Source organism: Spea bombifrons, chromosome 8 (assembly GCF_027358695.1).
Source record: "Spea bombifrons isolate aSpeBom1 chromosome 8, aSpeBom1.2.pri, whole genome shotgun sequence".
Lineage (NCBI taxonomy): Eukaryota > Metazoa > Chordata > Amphibia > Anura > Pelobatidae > Spea > Spea bombifrons.
Genome location: NC_071094.1, coordinates 45,206,620 through 45,232,837, shown reverse-complemented (window position 1 = coordinate 45,232,837; position 26,218 = coordinate 45,206,620). Strand labels below are relative to the sequence as shown.

Below are 26,218 nucleotides of genomic sequence, written 5' to 3'. Positions count from 1 at the left end.
CGTTTCCGAAAAGCCCCTCGCTGTGCCCGGCTTTGTCCCGCGCGGGGAGGGTTTAGCGGACGCAGCCAGAAGCCGTTGTTTGCAGCTTTGGGGACGGCGAGAAACGCAGCGCTGGGCTGTCTAGAGCGACAAATAAGGGGCGAGGGGGACGCGTCGGGTCAACAACGGGCGCCGGAGACTCAACCCCAATATATATATTATATATATCGCACTCGTTAGGCGGCCGAGAGTCGGGGGAACAAACCTTGGGGTAGTGGGCACAAGGGCGTATACAGAACAGCGGGGTATATTACCGTATACAGCGCTGGGGGGGGGTTATATTACTGTATACAGTGCTGGGGGTTATATTACTGTATACAGCGGGGGGGTTATATTACTGTATACAGCGCTGGGGTTATATTACTGTATACAGCGCTGGGGGTTATATTACTGTATACAGCGCTGGGGGTTATATTACTGTATACAGCATGGGGGGGTAGTATATTACTGTATACAGCGGGGGGGTTATATTACTGTATACAGCGCTGGGGGGGTTATATTACCGTATACAGCATGGGGGTTTATGTTAGAGGAGGAAATATGTCCCGCGCGACTTGCCCTTTAAATATAGGATCCTCCCCCGGTCGTCGGCGTTCGTATCGGGTCACACATTTTATTTAGCGTCGAGGGCCGGGCGGCGGGCCGATCGCAGGGAGTTATCAGCCCGAATCACAGCATCCGCTACACCCCGTCCTGGCAGATAAAGCCGGGCGCATCGTTTCCATTCGCAGGATGATCCAAAAACCTGGCTTTCCAAAAAATATTTCACGGAAACAAAAAGCAAAACCCAACGGACCGATTACTTATTAACACAAATTATAAAAGTCTTAAATAATAAATATAAATAAAGTTTATAACCCCAGGTGTGCAACCCCCCCCCCTGCAACCCTCTCAGACACCGGCTAGCGGGCACATAATAAATAATTATATACAGCATACAGACAGACACCGCCGGGACTTGATCGTCGTTCCCATGCGCAGACCTCGCATCTCTTTAAACCCAAGGAACGGAGACAAACTCAGCGGAGTTCACATTTTATGCCAAGTTGTGTTTTTATTGCTTATTTAAATACATTTTACGCGTTTAGCACCCGTGGCGGCCCCCGGAGAAGCCGTTCTGTAAACAGAGAACACGATCCGTGCGCAGGAGCGGAGCGCGGCGGCTACAGCGGAAACGCACAAACCCTGAGCTTTGATTGGTCCATGATAGATTGCGCAAGTTTGGGAGTAAACAACCCAGAGCCGGGGGGGGGGCAAACAGTCCAAGCCCAGTAATGACATCACAGATACCAGTAATCCCCCCGCAGGGACGGCAGCGTAAGCGCCTCCATCCTCGGTCGTGTGAGGGGGGGGGGTCTTGTGTTTTCTCAAACCGCTCATGGATCCCCCGTTACTGGAAAGAGAAGACAGATTTAGGGTCCCGGTTCTGGAACACGCAGCAGTCTGAAGGGGGTATAAGGGGGAAGTTTCCAGCAGCGCAGCGGAGAGCAGATTTCTTACCCGACGTGTTTTGAGACACTGGGAAACGTGGACAAAGCAAAACGCGTCGCCCGCTAGTCGGGGGGGGGCAACGGGGCAAACCATGCATGAAGGCTGCGCTGGCACTTTAAGGCTAGAGGCCACCGGATGACGTGGGTCGGGGGTCTGTACGGTGCGCCGGAGGGGACATTCCAAGACATTTGGGATGACGCTCGGCTTCTAGCTTTGCGACAGAAGACACCCCAATACTGGAGAGCCCGGAAAAACAAAAGCAGGGACCCCTGGACCCCCACAGCGGTTATTAGAAATAAGAGCCGAGAACGCGTTACCTCCCGATCACGCCTGCGGCTTCTGAAACGGCACCGGAAACGTCACCGGGGATCCCTCTGCAATCATAAAAAACAGATTATCAGGAGAAACCCCCCAAAAAAGGCCACGAGCGCGGGTTACATAACCAAAACGTTCTTACCTTGGAAACGCCGCGCGCCCTCACAGAGCGGAACCTCCCCGAGCGCCGACACAAACGCAGGGTTGTTGATGCAGGTCTGGAACCAGCGGTTGGTGCTGATGTACGGCTCGCGGAACGAGGGATCGAACACCTGCATCGAAGAAGGGATCGGCGTCACGGTACTACAGACTTGTTAAAACTCAGTTTGAGGAATATGGGGGACATAAAGGAAGGACATAGAGACACAGGGGGGGGGATATTACCAGGACATAGGGCCACAGCAGGGCCGAAGCTACAGCGATATCAGCCACAGAAAGCCGCTCGCCAACCATGTACGTGCGCGTCCGCAGGTGAGACTCGAGAACGGACATCACCTTCTTAAACATCTTTACTGCATTCTCTGCGGACTGAAGAAACGAAGAGGCATACAAGGGGTTAAAAAACACTAAGCAAAAATGAAGGAGACCTGGGGAGGACGGTAACCCCCGGGGAAGGGTTTTGTTTTTTTGCAGTGGTCTTTCTCAAGCTACTTCCAGTACCCTCTCACCGGAGAGCAACGAGAAGACCCCCTTACTGTGCGCACCCTCGTCACCTCCTCGCAGGTGGCTTCTCCCGCAAGATGGTAATTATGGTGCAAATCAGAAAAATCTGAGACCTCGGCGCGGCGGCTACAACTCTGTCAGCTGCAGTAACAGCGGCCGCGGGTGAAGCTTCGCGAGAGGCCCGACCCACCTGCGCATGGTACGGAAGCAGCCCCATGATGGGGTACACCCAGGCGTAGACGAGAGGCGCTACTTCCTTGTCCGCGAAAGACAGCCATAGCTGGATGAGGGACTTCTCCCGGAGGCCGGAGCCCCGCAGCTCGTCGGAGGCAACTGTGGTGAGAGGGGGAGAGGGAGAGAGAGAAGGCAATCACTTGGTACCCGACGCGTTTTGAGACACCCGGCGCACACACTGGCATTAGGCACGAATCGCCGGGGCAAACCATGTATCGTGAGACGGCGCTGGCACGTTAAGGGTAGATGATGTAGCCAAGAAGAGCGGAAGCCGTTACACCTGCAAAAAAGGGGGGCTGACTTCATATTAACGTCTATGTTCTTAGAATGTGATGTCATCAAAGCCCCCTCTGGTGTAACGGTCAGACGTCCCAATACTTTTGTCCACGCCGGACCCATCTGCCCCTCTAGGAGCAGATTAAAATCTCATACATTAGACAGGTTTATCCGACGCGTTTCCGCCCCGACGCTGTATATCACAGAGCACAGGAAGCCCCCGAGGGCCGGGACGAGCGGCTTGGAATCGCATAAACGTACAGACAGAATCCCCTTCCTGAGGCTCCCTCCATCCTGAGCGTTACTATAAACAGCGCGGCGAGTTTACGGGGGTCCGGGGGTCGCGGTTATATTTAGTTGGCGCAGGTAGCGGGCATTGTTTGTGCGACTTCCCAGGGAGCGGGGCAGAGCCGGGATATCCTGAACGCGGAGCGGCGGCCGTCCGACCCCATCGCACGAGGGCCGGAACAGCTCAGCCGTTACTTTCTATCCGTTCAATGCGAATAAATAAAGCGTTACAAGGGGACCTGGACGAGAGACCCCATAATACCCCCCAGGACGGGAAACGGGGGTACTTTATGTACCCTGAACTACAGAGAGATTTATCGGGAAAGGAATTTCCATTTTTAGTCTAATTTTGATTAAAAACAAATAAAATCATATATAATTATATGTACACAAATAAAATTACATATATTTATCTCTGATTACAATTATTTCGGTTATACAAAATGGGTTTATTTACTAAAACATCCCTTTCATTCGCCGATTATTATTAAAGGGCCCACACCGGCTAAAGGAGCTGGCGGAGCTGGCCCTGTATAATGTACAAATCAAAAGGGCAATTAAACCTCACTAGCTTAACCCTACGTTATACAGGACCAGCTGAGGTTCTACAGCAGAAGCTCATCGGGGGGGGGGGGGAAATCGGACCTTCATAGCGAACAGCAAAGTCAAGGTCCTGAAACACTCGCTTTAGTGAATAGGTTTTCAATCTGTTTGGATTGGCCGTTTGTAAACAGAGAATTATGCGATTCTTAACATTTTAACAATAAAAAAATAAAGATTTATTTCAAAAGGAGGAGAAGAGTTAAAACATGAGACCGGAATCCAACACTAGAGGGTCAGAGGGAGTTTTATGTTACTGAGAGGGGGTGGTGGATAAGTGGAACAGCCTCCCAGCAGAAGTGGTAGAGGGTAATACAGTGAGGGTATTAAACATGCGCGGGATAGACATACGGCTCATGAATCTAAGATGAGACCAGCGACTGATTAAGGTTCGAGTCGTTACATCGCGTCGCAGAGAAACGGATTAAACGCGTCTCCCCGGCGTCCAGAGGAAGAATAAAAAGCATAAATAAGCAAATCCAGACCGCGGAGCAGAAGCCGAGCGAGTCACGCGGCCACGGACAGAGAGACGTTTGTGGCCGAGGAATGCCGTGTAGGTTTAGTGAAGGACAGGCGCCGGACCCCTAACAGATGATCTGGTGGGCAGATTTTCTGCCGGCTTTACAGATTTTGTGTTTTTTGAGGCATTTTCACCGATTTCTGGGGCGGCAGTCAGCTGAACGGTCAGCCCCGGCAGGATTATTCACTATTCCTTATAACCACCGAGTGAATCGCACGCCAACACTACAGTGTCCCTGTGATCAAACCCGCCGCAGCCGCGCATGCGCAACCTCGCTCAACTGAAAAAGCAGCACGTAGGGGTAGGACGGAGGAGACACCAGGGCTGCTCCGAGTGCCCCGGCAGTAAGAGAAATTCAAGCCCCCCCCCTTCCAAGTCAATAGGCCGAGAATGATGGGATTTGCAGTTCCGCACCCAGAGGGATGCCTGGGAACAGCTGCTGCTGACGAGCGTTATTATGTTACCCGCCTCAAAAACACGAGCGGGCATCAACCCTGAACTACTTATCAGCACGATACAGGATTATTAAATAAAAGGGGCACATCGTGATACGGGTATAAAGAGAAATCCTGGCACGGATTTATAGAGCGGGGCAATTAAAATGGATTGGGTGTGTGGGGGGATAAGAAAAAAAAAAAAAAAAGGCACCAGTGAATATTACACAGGGTTATAGCGCCACCTAGTGTGCAGATAGAGCATCGACGGCCGAAACGACAGCATTTAACCAGCGCCAACATCTCCGCCATCACGCCCTTCACCGATTCCATTCGCTCGAGACTTAAGTCTGTCTGGCTCTATACAACGGCCCTTTATCACTCCCATCACTCCTGTGTTCCAACAGCCCTTTATCACTCCCATCACTCCTGTGTTCCAATGGCCCTTTATCACTCCCATCACTCCTGTGTTCCAATGGCCCTTTATCACTCCCATCACTCCTGGGTTCCAATGACCCTTTATCACTCCCATCACTCCTGCGTTCGCTGATCCAAGTTTAAGTGTAAAAGGATAATTGATGGTTAGAAACCCTTTTTGTAATTATGTTACAGCCAGAAATGTCCTCGTTTTCCATGAAAACAGCCGAGTGACCCCAAACTTTTGAAGGGTTGCGTATCTTTTGATAGTTTGCGTTCCTCTGTTGTCTATCCTTTTGTAACAAGGTTTCTGCTCAACAGACCCCCAAACCTCAGCGTTTACTCCCACATAACCCGAACCCCTCCATAAACGCATAAAAGGTCCCCCGTTATTAGTAACGACAAGAAAGCAAATGAAACGAGACGTACTGTAAGACACGATGGCGTCGTAGCCGTGCAGCGTCAAACCGTCCTCCTCTTCTACAAACCGGGGTCTCTGCAACACAAAACAGCCACTCGATGTCTTATATGTATAAAAATTCATAAATTAAATGTTTTAACAAAAAATAAATAGAAAAATATATATTCCTCTAGTCGGGTCTGGAACCAGCCGTCCGGACGCACCTCGCCACCAAGCAAAGACCGCAACGATCACAAACCTTGAGACCAGGCGAGGGTTTAACCCGAGGCTTATCAGTCCCAGCATCCTCAGCCGCCTGCGCCTCCTCGCGCTCCAGCTGGAGATCCAGGCCGCCATGTTTAGCAGCGACCAGAACGGGGAAAATTTGCCAATTTCCTTCACTATAAAACACCTAAAATATATAAAAAGAACAAAAACTATTTAAGCAACGGCGCGTGTCATTAACTTTATCCCAGACGGCCGCGATCGCCTAAATCGTGTTTTAATTCATACGTTTTTATTACGTTGGGGGGGCATCTTAAATCAGCTGTTACAGGCAGACGCTAAACGTTTACACAACGTCCAGAAAAACGCAAAGGGGGGGCATAGGAAAGATCGTTTCAAACCGCATGGATTTGGGGTAAAAGCAGCATTCTGATGAGGTCATTCTGAAGTCAAAGGGTTAAAAGTGCGCACACGCAGAGATTTTTTGCACCGCATGTTAAATCCGATCCACCTCCTAACATGCGCCGGGCTGCGACCTCAAACCAAACGACCTTGAGACCGGTTCAAGGTCACTGGGAGATTTCCAGATACGGTATGTATGTACGTATGTATGTATGTATGTAATTACGCACGCACACGTCTTTCTCCCGCACACGTCTTTCTCCCACACACCGCTTTCTTATAGATATAGAGCAGAAACGGCTTTCGCCAAACAAGTTACAGGCGCCAACAAGGTTACAAATTACCCAGAAGCCCGCAGGAGGCAGCGGATCATCACGCGAAGTCCGTTCGGTAACATTTAGTATTCCGTTTAATGGGACAAAAACTCAAAATACGGATCCCATAAAAGAAGGAAAAAAAAAAAAGCCCACAACCCCCAGAAGCTGCCAAACGTGGGGTAAAAAGTGCAAACGCCCTCCTAATACCCCCCAACCTGTATCAATCAGCCTCCTCCCCTCCACTGACTCTCCCGCATCACCCTACTTACAATCACATTACCCTCAGCCAAGCATTCATTCTCCCTACATCACCCTTGTCACACACACATTCATTCAGATTCACACACATTCATACACACACACACACACACACACACACACACACACACACACACACCATGTGGTATATGGGATTATAGTTACATCAAAGGCTAAGGTCAATAACAAAAGATAAAAAGATAACAACCTACCCCCCCCCCCGCTCATTGCCCCTCTCCAACCATTTACCCCTCCCCTCCACCTGTTCTCCCCCAGTTCCTCCTCTTTCATACCCCAACCCAGTGAGGGTTACTCCCACACGCCGCCTCCTCCGTCCCCCATGCCCCGGGGGCAGTTTCCCTGACTAGTCCTGCACCAGCAGCCGAGAGCCATGGCGAAAACCTTCATATTCCAGCCGGGTCTGTGCTCCACCACGCATGCGCAGCTTCTCCTCAGCCGGCTCTGATTTAAACCCGAGAGCGCCCCCGTGCGTCAGCACAATTTTACGCATGCGCACAAACGCTCTCAAGGAAAGTCAGCCGAGCTCTACCCGCTACCAAACAAAGGCAAAAAATCAGAGCGGCGCTCAGCGTGCGCATGCGTACGGGCCAATCGGGCGCATACAGCTCCTACGCATGCGTATTACCTTTTGTGGGTTCCTCCCAGGTGTAGTTTAGTTCACCATAGGCATTCCCTTCCCCCAGGTGGGCCTAGTAGCCCTCCCATGAGCCTGGAGTCACCTGTCAACGCACTGCTGCCCCTGTGTAGGGTAATTAGGGATAAGCAGTAAACTGATTTTGAGGTATTTTTTTTTTTAAACTTAAATACCCCCTTTTCTGTTTTCTGCCATTTATTTACTTCACTTTGAAGAAGTAAAACAGGCAGGACCGACCCCTGGGGTTTCTGCTTCCGGTGCCCCAGATAGCCAGCAAGTATACCAGCCTAGTGCCCCTGTTTAGTTTAGCCAGTCCCTCTTTGGACTCCATATCCCTGATTCCCCTCTCTCCCCCCTGATGCCCCTCCCTCCCCCTGATGCCCCTCTTTTCTCGGAGGTCAGAATGTTTGCTGGGTATGAGGGGATCGCAGGGTTCTACAGCCCTAAAAGCCCCGATAATGTGTATAGAAACAGCAGGGAACGGCTTTATAAATTAAACGGGGGAAATAAACCCCATTATTCTTCTAAATACCCGCCCAGTTTCAGAAATGCCGCGCCCAGCCACTGCACTAACCACACCCCCTAAATAGCAGGAGATGAGGGAGGCAAAGAATGGGGAAGGAATAATATTGGGTCATTCACTAAACCCCAATATGAGGAACGGTATGCCCGAGCCGGCCCCTGTATAATGTATAGATAAATCAGTGACCGGCCCCTGTATAATGTATAGATAAATCAGTGACCGGCCCCTGTATAATGTATAGATAAATCAGTGACTGTCCCCCTGTATAATGTATAGATAAATCAGTGACCGGCCCCTGTATAATGTATAGATAAATCAGCGAGCCGGCCCCCTGTATAATGTATAGATAAATCAGTGACCGGCCCCTGTATAATGTATAGATAAATCAGTGACCGGCCCCCTGTATAATGTATAGATAAATCAGTGACCGGCCCCCTGTATAATGTATAGATAAATCAGTGACCGGCCCCCTGTATAATGTATAATGTATAGTTATATCAGCGAGCCGGCCCCTGTATAATGTATAATGTATAGTTATATCAGCGAGCCGGCCCCCTGCACATCAAGCCGTGTTAGAATAATTCTTTTATATTACGTATTATTGTTATTATTGATAATTATCGGGTGGTCTTACTCTGTCGGTTCTAGGTCTGTCGGACCCTTTGAATGTAGGGACTGTAAGAAGCGCTGAGAGAATACAAATAATGAATAATAATAATAACTCTAGATTGTCAGCTCACGAGCCGAGCCCCCTGCTCCAGTTCTGTCAGAGCCTTTGAACGTTGGGACTGTAAGAAGCGCGGGGGGAGCTGCGGCCGCCGTATGAATAAAAGATAATAAATAATAATAAATGATAATATTGTAAGTTTGTAAACAAAAACATGAAACAAACAAACATCGTAAACGGAAACAAATGTATCTGATGGGTTAGAATGTTTGTCTCCGGGTGTCGGGGCCGTCGGGGCGGCGGCGGGGGCTCCCGATGAACGTATGGATTTTTCTATAGGGAATATATAGTAGAGAGCGATGTGTTATTAGGCAGCCGGGAGCCGCCGCTGGTCGGAGGATCGCTCCGTGCGTTCGGCCGGTTGCTAGGTGGCACTGCTGCTTTTGTATGAAGAGAAGAAAACGTCTTTTATCCTCGGAGAGAAGACAGAGAGCTCACGGAGCGGAGAGCGAGCGATGGAGGAGAGCGGAGCGGGGGGAGCGGGCTGAGCGCTCCCTATTGAGGAATTCTGAGCGAAGCCGGGGCGGATGAGGACGTTTTTGGGGTACACAGGCGACCCCCCCTTCCCATCCCCGCACAAATCTGCCCGCGGCATCTCTGCAGAACGCTCGCCAGACATGGAGACCGTCGACGGAGCTGAGGGGTCTCTGCCGGCACAGGGGGACCCCGGGACAGAGGGGGCCGCGGACCAGTGGGGCGAATTCCAGGGCACGTGCTGCAGAGGGGGCGACTCGGGCAAACTGCAAGGGTGGGGGGGCCAAGGTAAGTGCATCAATCACACGCCTCCCTACGTGTTGTGTGTGCATTGCGTGTTTGGATGCGAGCCAAGGCCAGGGGGCACGACAAATTGGGGTGTTTACATACATGCCAGCGGTCACCTGAGGGCGGATGTCTATGTACACGCGTGTTAATGGTATGTAACACGTGACGTTGTGCACAGAGCCTTTGTGTTGGGTTGAAGACTCGCAGCGCTGGGAGGGTTAATTTCTGTGTGCGCGTTAATGCGACACGGCGGCGTGTGACGGCATGCGTCGGCGTGAGTCGTGATTAAAAGGATGGCCTTGTGTATGTGCTTTGTGCCCCCCCTCTGTACAGCGCTGTGGAATATGGTGGCGCTATATGAATAAATAATAATAATAATGCGGGCATTCTGTGTGCAAACGTTCTTGTGAGCTTATATCCCATGCATGTTTAAATTCCGTCACTGTATTGGCCTCTACCGCCTCTGCTGGGAGGCTGCTCCACTTATCTACTACCCTCATTGATTGAACCTCAGCGTTAGGTGATGCTCTACTTGTTATCTCCGTTGTACAGCGCTGCAGAATATGATGGTGCTATATAAATTAATTCATAATATTAATAATAATAATACGGCTGCTGGAGCTCATCAATGGGGCTTGGTCTGACTGGGTGATTAAGACCGAGCCATTCTATTGTTCCCCACAGGCAGTATGATAAGGAGTCGGGGGGTTTAGTAGATCGGGGGTCAGATAACAGAGCGAGAATCATACAAACGGCTGATATGCAGCTGGGGTTAAACTGGGGTTAAAAAGGAAAAAGAGGAATTTTTCTGGAAGCGTGGTTATTAATCGGTTAATAAATCCGCCGGCTGTCGGGGAGCGGAATGCCCAAAACTCTTCCATCTCTCCACCTGCAGACAGCTGGGACGCGTTCAGCGATGCGGACCCCGAAGAGACGGACCCCCGACGGACAGAGACGTCTAACGGACAGTGGTGGTGCGAGGAGAGCACGATGCTGTGTGCCGGACCGGCCCCCCGTCCTATCGACAGAGTGAGTCTCAGGGGAGTATTCACTAAACGGGGGGTTTGTAGGAGACTATCGCACCCCACCGCACCATGCCGTGTCTCCTGTATCAACCCTTTACAGGGTTTCCCACCCAAAAAACCCAAAATGAGCCCCCTCGTCAGACGTTACCGCTGCGTGATATAGTATATTACCGCGCATGTTACGGGATGCGTGGTATAGTATATTGCCGCGCATGTTACCGCTACGTGATATAGTATATTGCCGCGCATGTTACCGCTGCGTGATATAGTATATTACCGCGCATGTTACCGCTGCGTGATATAGTATATTGCTGCGCATGTTACCGCTGCGTGATATAGTATATTACCGCGCATGTTACCGCTGCGTGATATAGTATATTACCGCGCATGTTACCGCTGCGTGATATAGTATATTGCTGCGCATGTTACCGCTGCGTGATATAGTATATTGCCGCGCATGTTACGGCTGCGTGATATAGTATATTGCTGCGCATGTTACCGCTGCGTGATATAGTATATTGCCGCGCATGTTACCGCTGCGTGATATAGTATATTGCCGCGCATGTTACCGCTGGGCGACAGACATAGTTAACTGGATTTGTGGGGGGATTAAGCCAACCATGTGACCCTCCGTGGGGTCCGTTAACTAAACATTATCTTGAAACTGGTTGACGAGCCGATCGCCACGTGGGCTTCAGTGGAACCATCTCAGCCTGTCGGCGGCTGCTGGATTGCACCCAGCGGAACTGATACGGCTGATACGTCTTAACACATTTCATTTCTGGGTATTTCAGGCCGGTCTGGAGCGGCTCCTGGAAAACTGTTTCCCCTCGAACCCAGTCCCGAGGGTAGAAGACGACATCGAACCCTTGGAGCAGTCGCTGGCCGCGCACGGACAGACACCGAGCCCGGCTCGCACCAGGTAAGAGGGAGCCCGCGGTGTCAGGAGGCCATAATCTGAAACCAGAGGTCCGATGTAAGGAAGCTTTAAGGAAGACGGTGGTAGATAAGTGGAATGTCCTCCCAGCAGAGGTGGTTGAGGGGATTTAAACATGCTGAGATGGTGGTAGATAAGTGGAATGTTCTCCCAGCAGAGGTCGTAGAGGCTAAAACATTGAGGGGATTTAAACATGCTGAGAGGGTTGTAGATAAGCGGAACAGCCTCCCAGCAGAAGGTTTGAGTCTTTGCAGCAGGAGAGACAGGTGACTAGACGGGGGCCGGGGGGCCGTGATGTCTCCTCCGGTGTATGACTGTCTCATCTCTCAGGACGGTCGGATGTCTCTTGGGGACGCCGAGGGACCGCAGAACGAACCCCGATCTCCAGCGCAAATGGGAAGGATCCGCTCTTCACAAATCCTACCTCTCGTCTCTTCACATCGACCCCGATGATAAGGTGAGACGCGGAGCGCCCCCCGCTGAACCCGCAGACCCCCGGGGCAGACCGCCCGAGTTTGCAGGGTGTAGTAGCCCGTGCCGTGGGGCCGTTGCCGTAGCGATCGTCTGAACCGGGTCGTTATTCCCGTTGCACAGGTTCACCCCCACAGGGCCAAGTTCCCTTCCGGCTCTCCGGCTCCCAGAGAGAAGCAGCCGCCCCACAAAGTGCCGGGCGCCGGCGGGAAGGAGACCGAGCTCAAGCTCATGAAGGTGAGGTCGGGATGGGGGCTTTCCTGAGCGTTCTGCCCCCCGGAGGACACAGAGATCCAGTGATCCCGCTGCATAGATCCCCGGGGAGATCTCCTATCAGGATTCTCCCCGATTCTCCCTGCGGAGCTCCGCCGAGTGTAAGCTGCGTGTCCCTCCGCCCCGCGGCACTACTAACCCACCGCCCCCCTCAGCATCCGGAACGGCCACAGGGGGGCACTTGTGTTTTAGGGGTGCGGTTAGAGGCGGGCCAGGTAACTGAGGGGGGCATTTAGAAGAATAATGGGGTTTATTTACCCCGTTTAATTTATAAGGCCGTTCCCTGCTGTTTCTATACACATTATCGGGGCTTTTAGGGACGTAGAACCCTGCGATCCCCTCATACCCAGCAAACATTCTCACCTCCTAGAAAAGAGGGGCATCAGGGGGGAGAGAGGGGCATCGGGGGGGAAGGGCACCGGGGGGAGGGGCATCAGGCATTTGGAGCCCAAAGAGGGACTGGCTGAAGTATACAGGGACACATGGCAGATATTATTTTGCCTTCAGCTGTGTCTCCATGGTTAAACTGCAGATTATGCTTATTTTTAACCCCCAATCTGCTAGTTCCTCCCCGCTGCCTGCGACTCGCTTACTCTATAGAAATTGTTTCATTTTAGCCAATCACAGTCCAGTTTTGTTTGCTGGCTGCTGAGAACTGGACTGTGATTGGTGCAACTCACTGATTCCCGTAACTGGCTGAGCAAGGAATGTGGGCGGGGCTAGCATTGGCAGGAAGCGCTTGAGTGACAGTTCCCAGTTTGAACCAGTAAACATGACTATACCGGCTGCGACTGGACGTGGTGGGAGGGGGTGACGGTCACATGTCATCATCCCCGGTCACTCCCCGTCCTCATCCCCAAACATACCCCCTCGGGGGAGGGTGACCCTATTTTCAGGGGTCCGTCACCTGATGGTGGCTGCTGTTCCCGGGGATCGTCCCCAAATGCGCCAAACGGGATCAAATGATCCCAATTCTCTTTTATCTCGATACATTTTACCCCGTCAGATAATTTGTATCCTTCCTGCTCCATTGCCCGGAATTGGCTGGGTTTATTCCTCCCCATAACTGAGATCCTTACAGGGATTGTCACGAACTCACCTACTCCGAGCGTGCGCGTGACTCGGTTCTGGTCAGCTTGTGGAGGGCCGGGGTCGGAGTCCCAGCTTCAAAAGGCAAATTAATCTTACAAGACCTTTTGGCACCGAATTAACCCCCTCATGCTGAAGTTGGCCATACCATCTCTACCTGGTAGCAAGTCCATGTATGCATTACACCAGTTGGCGTGACAGGGATCACTGTCTCTCTGTGTCTTCCCGATCCCTCCCTTTATCTCTCTCACCCGTCTCTCTCACTCTTCCTTGCCTCTCTCCCCCTTTGACTGATCTCTTTCCACCCCCATCTCTTTCTTTCTCACCTGTTTCTATGTCTCTCCTGTCACTCTCTCTCCGCCATCTCTCTCACCTGTCTCTCTTATCTCGCTGCCTTTTTTCACCCTCATCCCTCTCCCGGTCTCCCTGCCTCTCTCAGCCTCATCTCTCCTCTCTCTCTGTCCCTCTCTCCCTGCTCCCCCCGGTCTCTCTCTCCCTGTCTCTTTCCCCCGGTCTCCCTGCCTCTTTCAGCCTCATCTCTCCTCTCTCTCTTTGCCCTCGGTCCCTGGTCTCCCTCTCCCTGTATCCCCGCCCTCTCCCTCTTTCTCTCCCTGTCGGCCTGTCTCCCCCCCCCATCTCCCTGCCTCTCTCAGCCTCCTCTCCTCTCTCTTTCCTCCAGTCTCTCTCTCCCTGTCTCCCCCCCCCCGTCTCTCTGGCTCTCTCAGCCTCCTCTCCTCTCTCTCTCTCTCTTGCGCAGGTGGCGTCGGTGTCGGTCCACGTGAGCGGCTTCGGGCCGTCTCATCACCTGCAGTCTCTGTTCCATCACTGGACTCAGCCCCAGGGCAAGACGCGTCTGAAGCTGGCGTACGACTTCAACCGCAGCCTCCTCGTCTAGTTCTCTTTTCAGACGGGATCCAAAAATTCTGGCGTTTTGGTAAATATGAGAGCGCCGAGAGCCGGAGATCTTTTGTCTCAGAAAAGTATATTTTCTAAAATAAAGGACAGTAATTACGGCGCAATCAGATTCCACGTCTGTCACTGAACATGCGCGAGCGCCGCACAGCACCGCAACACACCGCAATGCAACACACCGCAACACTCGTTACTGAGAGGTTTTATGTTACTGAGAGGGTGGTGGATAAGTAGAGCAGCCCCCCAGCAGAAGTGGTAGAGGGTAATACAGTGAGGGTATTAAACATCCAAGGGACAAGACCGACGACTGATTAAGGTTTGAGTCTTTACAGCAGGAGAAACGGCCTAGACGGGGGCCGGATGGGGCCGACTTGCATTCTTAGGTAATTTCACTGACGGTTGTCGGTGGAGAGGGGCATTAATATCTTTATCCAGGTTGAGGTTAGTTATCCTGCCCCCATCCCGGGGGGCCCCTCACGGACCCCTCAGACCCCAGGTTTTGTCTGCTGTCTCACAAAACCGCGGCTTGATCCCTCGCTGAAATACCGACTCGGTTCAGACAGCGTAACCTTGAGTCCTACACCGGTTACAGAGTTACACGAGCCGGGGAAGATCACACATATTTCTCTAGTGTAGTGAAGGCTGATGATCGGCTCTTGGGGGGGGGGTTTGGGGGTTTGCGTGTTTACCAGCACACGTGACACGCTAAAGAGGGAGGTCACACGTTTAGCGTTAAATGCGCAGTCTGCAGAATGAATGATCTGATTGGCCCATGGGCTGCGTGTAATCTACATGTATGTTAGAACCACATTGACTAAGAGACACGAGAGCTTCAACGGAAATTACTTACTTTCTGTTTCTTTTACTATTTCTCTTGGAACCGATCCAGAATCTGCCGGGGCAAACAAAATGCACTGGTGCACTCCCGTTGCTATGACTACAGCACCCATTATGCAGCAGGCTCTCAGTGTGGCTCATAGCTGTTTTCCTCAGTGCTCAAGTGAATGGCCTACCGACAAAGCAGCCACACAGCATAGCCCAGCATACAAAGGGTGTTTGGAGGGTAATCATTTGTTTCGAATTCACAGAGGCCGGCACCAAATTCTCTCCAGTTTTCCAGGTTTTATGGAAAAATTTGTTCAGGAAACCGAAACCATATAAACTGAGAGAAAAACTACATTTTATAGTATTTTATATATTATATGAGGAATATACAGGATATAACGGGTTATAAGGACGGGATTAGTTATACGGCCGGAGAGTGTATAATATATAATATGAGGAATATACAGGATATAACGGGTTATAAGGACGGGATTAGTTATACGGCCGGAGAGTATATATAATATATAATATGAGGAATATACAGGATATAACGGGTTATAAGGACGGGATTAGTTATACGGGGGGAGAGTATATAATATATAATATGAGGAATATACAGGGATATAACGGGTTATAAGGAGGGGATTAGTTATACGGGGGGAGAGTATATAATATATAATATGAGGAATATACAGGATATAACGGGTTATAAGGACGGGATTAGTTATACGGCCGGAGAGTATATAATATATAATATGAGGAATATACAGGATATAACGGGTTATAAGGACGGGATTAGTTATACGGCCGGAGAGTATATAATATATAATATGAGGAATATACAGGATATAACGGGTTATAAGGATGGGATTAGTTATACGGCCGGAGAGTATATAATATATAATTTGAGGAATATACAGGATATAACGGGTTATAAGGACGGGATTAGTTATACGGGGGGAGAGTATATAATATATAATATGAGGAATATACAGGGATATAACGGGTTATAAGGACAGGATTAGTTATACGGCCGGAGAGTATATAATATATAATATGAGGAATATACAGGATATAACGGGTTATAAGGACGGGATTAGTTATAGGGGATGGAGAGTATATAATATATAATATGAGGAATATACAGGATATAACGGGTTATAAGGACGGGATTAGTTATACGGCCGGAGAGTATATAATATATAATATGAGGAATATACAGGATATAACGGGTTATAAGGACGGGATTAGTTATACGGGGGGAGAGTATATAATATATAATATGAGGAATATACAGGATATAACGGGTTATAAGGACGGGATTAGTTATACGGGGGAGAGTATATAATATATAATATGAGGAATATACAGGGATATAACGGGTTATAAGGACGGGATTAGTTATACGGGGGGAGAGTATATAATATGAGGAATATACAGGGATATAACGGGTTATAAGGACGGGATTAGTTATACGGCCGGAGAGTATATAATATATAATATGAGGAATATACAGGGATATAACGGGTTATAAGGACGGGATTAGTTATACGGGGGGAGAGTATATAATATATAATATGAGGAATATACAGGGATATAACGGGTTATAAGGACGGGATTAGTTATACGGCCGGAGAGTATATAATATATAATATGAGGAATATACAGGGATATAACGGGTTATAAGGACAGGATTAGTTATACGGGGGAGAGTATATAATATATAATATGAGGAATATACAGGGATATAACGGGTTATAAGGACGGGATTAGTTATACGGGGGAGAGTATATAATATATAATATGAGGAATATACAGGGATATAACGGGTTATAAGGACGGGATTAGTTATACGGGGGGGAGAGTATATAATATATAATATGAGGAATATACAGGATATAACGGGTTATAAGGACGGGATTAGTTATACGGGGGGAGAGTATATAATATATAATATGAGGAATATACAGGATATAACGGGTTATAAGGACGGGATTAGTTATACGGGGGAGAGTATATAATATATAATATGAGGAATATACAGGATATAACGGGTTATAAGGACGGGATTAGTTATACGGCCGGAGAGTATATAATATATAATATGAGGAATATACAGGGATATAACGGGTTATAAGGACAGGATTAGTTATACGGGGGAGAGTATATAATATATAATATGAGGAATATACAGGGATATAACGGGTTATAAGGACGGGATTAGTTATATGGGGGGGAGAGTATATAATATATAATATGAGGAATATACAGGGATATAAAACGGGTTATAAGGACGGGATTAGTTATACGGGGGGAGAGTATATAATATATAATATGAGGAATATACAGGATATAACGGGTTATAAGGACGGGATTAGTTATACGGCCGGAGAGTATATAATATATAATATGAGGAATATACAGGGATATAACGGGTTATAAGGACGGGATTAGTTATACGGCCGGAGAGTATATAATATATAATATGAGGAATATACAGGATATAACGGGTTATAAGGACGGGATTAGTTATACGGGGGGAGAGTATATAATATATAATATGAGGAATATACAGGATATAACGGGTTATAAGGACGGGATTAGTTATACGGGGGAGAGTATATAATATATAATATGAGGAATATACAGGGATATAACGGGTTATAAGGACGGGATTAGTTATACGGCCGGAGAGTATATAATATATAATATGAGGAATATACAGGATATAACGGGTTATAAGGACGGGATTAGTTATACGGGGGGAGAGTATATAATATATAATATGAGGAATATACAGGGATATAATGGGTTATAAGGACGGGATTAGTTATACGGCCGGAGAGTATATAATATATAATATGAGGAATATACAGGATATAACGGGTTATAAGGACGGGATTAGTTATACGGGGGGAGAGTATATAATATATAATATGAGGAATATACAGGATATAACGGGTTATAAGGACGGGATTAGTTAGACGGGGTGGAGAGTATATAATATATAATATGAGGAATATACAGGATATAACGGGTTATAAGGACGGGATTAGTTATATGGGACGGAGCGTATATAATATATAATATGAGGAATATACAGGATATAACGGGTTATAAGGACGGGATTAGTTATACGGGGGAGAGTATATAATATATAATATGAGGAATATACAGGGATATAACGGGTTATAAGGACGGGATTAGTTATACGGCCGGAGAGTATATAATATATAATATGAGGAATATACAGGGATATAACGGGTTATAAGGACGGGATTAGTTATACGGCCGGAGAGTATATAATATATAATATGAGGAATATACAGGGATATAACGGGTTATAAGGACGGGATTAGTTATACGGGGGAGAGTATATAATATATAATATGAGGAATATACAGGGATATAACGGGTTATAAGGACGGGATTAGTTATACGGCCGGAGAGTATATAATATATAATATGAGGAATATACAGGGATATAACGGGTTATAAGGACGGGATTAGTTATACGGGGGGGAGAGTATATAATATATAATATGAGGAATATACAGGATATAACGGGTTATAAGGACGGGATTAGTTATACGGGGGGAGAGTATATAATATATAATATGAGGAATATACAGGGATATAATGGGTTATAAGGACGGGATTAGTTATACGGCCGGAGAGTATATAATATATAATATGAGGAATATACAGGATATAACGGGTTATAAGGACGGGATTAGTTATACGGGGGGAGAGTATATAATATATAATATGAGGAATATACAGGATATAACGGGTTATAAGGACGGGATTAGTTAGACGGGGTGGAGAGTATATAATATATAATATGAGGAATATACAGGATATAACGGGTTATAAGGACGGGATTAGTTATATGGGACGGAGCGTATATAATATATAATATGAGGAATATACAGGATATAACGGGTTATAAGGACGGGATTAGTTATACGGGGGAGAGTATATAATATATAATATGAGGAATATACAGGGATATAACGGGTTATAAGGACGGGATTAGTTATACGGCCGGAGAGTATATAATATATAATATGAGGAATATACAGGGATATAACGGGTTATAAGGACGGGATTAGTTATACGGCCGGAGAGTATATAATATATAATATGAGGAATATACAGGATATAACGGGTTATAAGGACGGGATTAGTTATACGGGGGGAGAGTATATAATATATAATATGAGGAATATACAGGGATATAACGGGTTATAAGGACGGGATTAGTTATACGGGGGAGAGTATATAATATATAATATGAGGAATATACAGGGATATAACGGGTTATAAGGACGGGATTAGTTATACGGCCGGAGAGTATATAATATATAATATGAGGAATATACAGGGATATAACGGGTTATAAGGACGGGATTAGTTATACGGGGGGGAGAGTATATAATATATAATATGAGGAATATACAGGATATAACGGGTTATAAGGACGGGATTAGTTATACGGGGGGAGAGTATATAATATATAATATGAGGAATATACAGGATATAACGGGTTATAAGGACGGGATTAGTTATACGGGGGGAGAGTATATAATATATAATATTATATATATAATATATATATAATAATATATAATATGAGGAATATACAGGGATATAACGGGTTATAAGGACGGGATTAGTTATACGGACGGAGAGTATATAATATATAATATGAGGAATATACAGATATATAATGGGTTATAAGGACGGGATTAGTTATACGGGCCGGAGAGTATATAATATATAATATGAGGAATATACAGGATATAACGGGTTATAAGGATGGGATTAGTTATACGGGGGGAGAGTATATAATATATAATATGAGGAATATACAGGGATATAACGGGTTATAAGGACGGGATTAGTTATACGGGGGGAGAGTATATAATATATAATATTATATATATAATATATATATAATAATATATAATATGAGGAATATACAGGATATACTGTTGATGGGATGCACCGGTCCTAATTTCACCCTCTAAATTGCATCAGTCTGGTAAAGCAGATCTTGCAATGATGTTTTCTTGGTTAAATTATTTTTGATTGATTTATGATTCCGCCGTGCTGTATATCAGGACACGGTAGATAGATTATATTTATTGTAACATTCTAAACCTAAACCAATGTATCTAATAATAATAATAACAATCATATATAAAGTGTCCATCCTGGCTTAACAATACAAAATAAATTGTATAAATAAATGACATCAGGGGCCAGCACAGGATACGGGGAGGAATAGGGGGCGTAACGTGTGCCGTGAAATATGCGCGGCATGTCGTCGGTGCGTGTCCTGCCAGCGCCACGCCTGTAGCAGGCTCTATGAACCCATAAAAGGCGTGGAGTCACATCCTGAGCTGGCCGGGGTGGGGGAGGACGCTCCTACATTTCACAAGCAGCAGGAAGCCTCAGCGATCTCCTTCTTGAGCAGGGCCCTCGTTCCCTTTATAACTTAAGATTCAAACTGCCCCTAGCCGGCTCGAGACGTCCCGCCACAAAAAAACACCCCCAAATAATCCCCAGTCTATTATTATTATTGGTTGGATGCGATACAAATGATATTTTCCCGTTACATTGTAACAGAAAAGCGCATTTCCATCAGAGCAGAAGCCACGACGCACGGATAATCCGGTCTCTGCAAATGAATTACTTTATGGAGAGGGCGGTGGAGAAGTGGAACAGCCTCCCAGCAGAGGTGGTAGAGGGTAATACAGTGAGGGGATTAAACATGCATGGGATAGACATATGGCTCCTGAATCTAAGACGAGACCAACGAGGTTTGATTCTTTACATCAGGAGAAATGGGTGACAGGAGAGACAGGGGCCGATCTACTCTCACTGTATTACCCACTACCACCTCTGCTGGGAAGCTGTTAAATGATCGACTCCACTGCTGCTGCGGACTACGATCACGTCAAACCAGAAAAATGCAATTTTTTTATTATTTTTCTTTTTTACACCGAGTCTGGTTCACATATTGAAAAGCGTCTTATCGCCATGGCAACAAGAAACCTTTTTCATGGTTCTCCAGGCTGAACTTCTACATTATGTTTGGAACGTGTTTCTACAACTCCTGTCATCCTCAGCCGAACAGCGCCGTAGAACAGTAAACGCAGCCACTTAGACACCCCAAACGGGGCGAGAAACGAGACCCCGAACTGCATCCAGTTAGAAAAATTCATTTTATTCCAATCATAAATATTCACAAAAGGGATAAATAAAAACAAAAAAAAAACCTTAAGTTACTTGGGAAAATTTGAGAATCACCACACAAGTTAATAAATACAATCCCCAGATTTGGGGAGGAAAAACAAACAAAACAAAGAAAAACAAAAAGATATTTGCACCATAGAAAGAAAAACATAAAAAACGTTCCGTGTCGCTGATAGAGAAACACCATAAACGACATAATATACAAAAAAAAATCTGATAATAAATAACTCCTCGTATAAGGAGAGGGGGCAGCGACTCCGGTGGAAATTCCACAGCAGAATTCCGCTGGTTGCTATGGCGATAGAGCCAACTTTAGTGCGTCGCACCGGAAGCGCTCCTTTTTTCCACCCCTTTGCAGGCCGGACGTTTCCTTCATATTATTTACCCTAAATTAAAAAAAATCTCAGGATCTAATTTAAAAATTAGAAATGCCCATATATGGTTTTAAAAATATGCAGAGTTTGTAAAATTTGTCAGAAAACCAAAAAATATTTAGTATTTTTTGTGGGTAAAAAAAAAAAAAATTGTAGATCAGAAAGACGAGTTTTAAGGCAATCTGAAGGATTTAAGGTTAAAATTTGTCATATTTAAAAATATAGAAATTTGCTATATATATTTATATACATTATATACACATTCGGGGCCAACGGCTCCAATGACTTCATTTACTTGTTTGTACAAAAAAATAATTAAAAAAAAAATAAAAAAAAATGTATCTCTGAAATGCAGAATTTACAGAAAAAAAAAAATTTGTAAAATATTGAAAAATATTTCTTAATACATAGGAAGGGGTTTGAATTGCACCGGTTGTAATATGTAGGAAATTACATATTAAGTTATGACATCATACTTATCAAAGTCCTGGGGGGTTTTTTGATCTGGAATTAACCCTTTGCGTCGATTGTCTTTTTTTTTTTTCTGGTACTCGCATCCTTCGGGTTGTAAGAAAAAAAATGTTTTCCCATTTTTTTTTTCCTCCCCAAAAGGCAACCATTGAGTTAATCCGCTCGAAATAAATTAAAAATAAAAATAAAAAAGAAAGCGGCCGTTATTTACAGCAGCGTCTCGTTCCGCGGGGAGGCCGCTCAGCAGTTCTGGGCTCCCACCAAGACGTCCATTAGGTAGTCCAGGTCGCTGAGTTCCAGCACGGCCCCGGGGCCGTCGGCCGGCGGCTTGTCCCCCGGATCGTCCGCGTTGGAGAAGGCTTTGAAGTTTAGAAGGCTTGCGCTGGGCCACGGCTCGCTGTCGTACATGGAAGTGTCTATGTCTTCGAAGATGTCCTCCAGGTTGTCCCCCAGCAGGTAGGTGGAGGACGCCAGGAAGTTCGCCGGGGCCGTCAGCCGCCCCCCCGAGTCGTCCCGACCGCCCTCTCTGACAGAGCAAAGCTGGTCGTCCTCCATCAGCGGAAGGGGGGAGCTGCTGAGACCCTCGAAGTGGTTCAGGTCCTCCAGGATGGTGGAGATGGAGGAGTACAAGGAGGCGTCCATGCTGGAGAGCAGGGGATCTTCCCCGACGCTCTCCGGCTTCTTGCCCTCGCTGCCGACCCCCTGGGGGTGGTCCCTCCTCGGGAGGTCGTCCGAGACCCTCCACGCCCCCGACGCCGAGGGCTCCTCCTGAAGACGGCGGAGGGTATTGGCCACGAGCACGAGATGCCGCAGGTTGGGCTCCACGTGGCGGAGGCTCCGGTGAAGCTTCACCAAAGAGATGTTCATCAAGCAGTGGGACTGCACCGCCGGCAGCGAGCTCGGGCCCCCGCCAGCAGAGACGGCTTGTGGGCCGACGCTCTCCCCATCGTCCACCTCCGAGCGCTTCCTCTTAGTCCCTTTGGCCAACATCAGTCTGGAAGAAGAGATGAGACACGTTACGACCGGACAGCGGAGACGCTACTTCTCAGGTTACAGGAGCTAAAAACCGGCAACCGGCAGCGCGACAGACACACGGGATTCCAGTGCAGGAAAGTGAGTGGCTAAGGAGAACAGCCTCCCAGCAGAGGTGGTAGAGGCTTATACAGTGAGGGGATTAAACACGCATGGGATAGACATACGGCTCCTGAATCTAAGACGAGACCAACGACTGATTAAGGTTTGAGTCTTTACAGCAGGAGAAACGGGCGACTAGACGGGGGCCAAAAGGGGCCAATTTTATGTTATTTTGTAGCAGTTACAGGTCCTGCGCAATCTCTTAGGGCAAAAACTCAGATCCCTGATTGGTCGATCGGTAGAAGCTGGTGCTTTATGAACGATCGCATTGGAATGAGCTGAGCTCACGGCACACGCATGTAATGGCACACGCATAAACAATCCGTGGCAGGGCCATAAGCCCCCTCCCCCGGTCTGTACCTATAGAGCTCCCTCCATACGTCCTGCGCTGCCCATCTGCCAAAAAGCGTAGGAGAGGAGGTGCCCAAAACATCACCAAATCCCAGCTGTGGACCACGTAACGGCCACTAGCCGGGTGACCCGGTCTGTATAGGAGGATGTATACAGCCCTGTATAGAGCATGATGGTATAATATATATGTGTATATACGTATATAGACCTCTGCCCTCGTTGAACTGATCTCATGGGGCCCCTAGGGTATACCTGGCAGATGATCCACTGCCCAGTTAGGGGTGTAAGATATGGCTATGGGGGGCTTCCCAGGGACCCCTTATATGACGTCAACCTATGATATTGTAATGAGGGCATCCCCGGCATTTATACATCACCCAGTCTCAGGCTCCGAGGGGCTGCCCCAGTGCCCACTGACGCCAAATGTCACTAATTACCCCTCGTCTCCCCTGTCGCCAGGAGTTATTATAATTTATTGTTGTATATAGCGCCATCAGACTCCGTAGCGCTGTACATAGAGTTGCATAGAAAGCAAACATCCCCGGGGTAACTCTTTACCCCACGCGAGCCTATTCTACCCCCGTGGGGGGCGCACACACATCGCGTCTTCCTCTATTTGCATCAGGTGCCCCAGCCAGTACTCTGAATACACTATATAAACTGCACCGTGCCACGGGCCCCCGGGGGCCACACATGTGCTGTACCCCAGCTAATGCGAGTATAATATCCCCCTCCCCCTGGTGGGGCGGGTGCCTGCCCCGAGCTCCAGTTTCGGGGTACAGCTCTCGGGGCCCCGGGCAGAGAAGCTCCTCAGTGCCAGCTCAGAGAGACGGACGGTGCCTCACAACAAGCATCCGCCATTACCCTCCCTCCGCCTACGCACATACCTGCCCAGCCGCTCAGCAGCCAATCAGGAAACACCTCGCCGCAGCCAGTATCCAATCACAGCGTAGCATCCCACCCACACAGCAAAGCCCTGGCAGCGCAGCCACTCCGACAGGAAGCCTGTCACAAAATGCTAAGCCGTTCTGCCTGCCGGAGCTTCGCATCGCGCTGGCCACGCCCAAACACGTTCCAATTGGGTAGAGCCAACCTGCACCAGCCAATCCGGCTACCGAGGCGTGGTTCAAATAGATTTTTTTTTTTTGCCCTCTCGCTCCTGTGCGTGACTAACCGGGCGTGGGCCGGCAGGGAGTGATTCACGATTGACGTCAGGGCGGGTGCGCGGGCGGGGCCTACTGAGATTGACAGGGCAGGGTCGAAGAAGATAAGTTGTCACGGTTACAGCGCAGCAGGGCCCCCGGCTTGGCTTTGAATGTGCGCTAACATTGGTACATAGCGCGGTAAATAGTGAGAGTAGCCGTAGTGCGAGCGCGCAGCGGGCCCCGGGGCAGCGTTACCCCTCCATTCACTAAAAAAACGAAATTTTCACCACTTTAACAAGCAATTCTACACATCACGTGACCAAAAATGCGATGTTTTTTTTTATATTGATGAAACCGTGTGATGTTTTGCGCCATTTGTGGCCCGGTTCTGATAATATTACCATATATGGCGTTTATTCTGCAGGCTTGCGGTGCACTGGCGCAGTAATGGAGGCTCCGCCGCAGGCAGTAGCGCAGCACGGGTGCTCTGCGATGAGGATTAATAATGCGCGTGCTATAAGGAGAGGAGCGGAAGCAGTGCTGCCTGAGGGTTATGGGAGTCGTCGTTCACAGCGGTGTGTCGGTGGGGCAGTATACATGCGCTGCACGACGCGGTCACCTGACTGTCACCTATATGAGCTTGATGGACGTCCCATTCCAAATGGGCATTAATTCATTAATTCAGGACAGTTGGGAGGTGTGCATTTAGTGAGGAAGACGGGATTATTCCTCCCCTGTTGTTGAGTTGCTCGTTGGTTCAGGCAGTGTTTGTCAGCGCTGGTGGCAGAAAAGCACCCCCCCCAACCCGCAGCGCCCCCCGAGCCCACTGGGGGTATATCCCGCACATGGAGAGGGGCAGATGCAAGTGGGGGAGGGGTGCATTTGCAAAGGGGACACCATGACAATTTAAAGGGACCGCGCAGGCATTAAAGTGCTTGGGGTGTCCGTTTAATCTCTGACTCCTCCCCGCGGACCCCAGCAGCGTCTGACTACACCAAAAGACCCTGCCGGCAGATCGGCCCCATCTGGCCCCCGTCTAGTCTCCCGTTTATCCCGCTGTAACGACTCAAACAATAATCAGTCGTTGGTCTCGTCTTAGATTCAGGAGCCGTATGTCTATCCCATGCATGTTTAATCCCCTCACTGTATTACCCTCTACCACTTCTGCTGGGAAGCTGTTCCACTTATCCACCACCCTCTCAGCAAAGTAAAACTTCCTTCCATCCCATCTGATGTAGATGCAGTGTAGACGGAAGGCATGTTCATTAGGCCACCGCTGTCACCAATCCTCGCTGCAGAGTCGGTTCGTCTATAAAACTCCTCCCCGTTATCTGGAAATGAAACTGAAGGGACAGATCTTTGGTTCCTCGTTGTAGCGTGTGCAGCGGGCAGAAGCGTGTG

The 26,218-nt window shown here is 48.1% G+C and overlaps 3 protein-coding genes across 3 annotated transcripts; 1 reads left to right on the top strand and 2 right to left on the bottom strand.

The window, feature by feature from the left end:
• Positions 1–1,067: 1,067 nt before the first annotated feature.
• Positions 1,068–9,403, bottom strand: LOC128503946 (elongation factor 1-gamma-A-like). The gene is made up of 9 exons (XM_053474141.1): positions 9,223–9,403; positions 6,649–6,728; positions 5,937–6,089; positions 5,707–5,773; positions 2,699–2,841; positions 2,230–2,373; positions 1,988–2,117; positions 1,848–1,904; positions 1,068–1,432 (listed from the first exon to the last, which is right to left on the bottom strand). The coding sequence occupies exons 1-8, from the start codon at positions 9,401–9,403 to the stop codon at positions 1,855–1,857; spliced, it is 948 nt and encodes a 315-aa protein (XP_053330116.1). The 3' UTR covers positions 1,068–1,432; positions 1,848–1,854.
• On the top strand, positions 9,402–14,360 carry LOC128503945 (uncharacterized). The gene is made up of 6 exons (XM_053474140.1): positions 9,402–9,546; positions 10,442–10,575; positions 11,366–11,493; positions 11,839–11,965; positions 12,103–12,216; positions 14,099–14,360. Exons 1-6 carry the CDS (start codon positions 9,402–9,404, stop codon positions 14,234–14,236), a joined length of 786 nt encoding a protein of 261 aa, XP_053330115.1. The 3' UTR covers positions 14,237–14,360.
• A 7,888-nt stretch (positions 14,361–22,248) lies between these two features.
• On the bottom strand, positions 22,249–24,676 carry SERTAD1 (SERTA domain containing 1). The gene is made up of 2 exons (XM_053473375.1): positions 24,560–24,676; positions 22,249–23,181 (listed from the first exon to the last, which is right to left on the bottom strand). Exon 2 carries the CDS (start codon positions 23,175–23,177, stop codon positions 22,428–22,430), a length of 750 nt encoding a protein of 249 aa, XP_053329350.1. The 5' UTR covers positions 23,178–23,181; positions 24,560–24,676; the 3' UTR covers positions 22,249–22,427.
• Between the last annotated feature and the right edge of the window lie 1,542 nt (positions 24,677–26,218).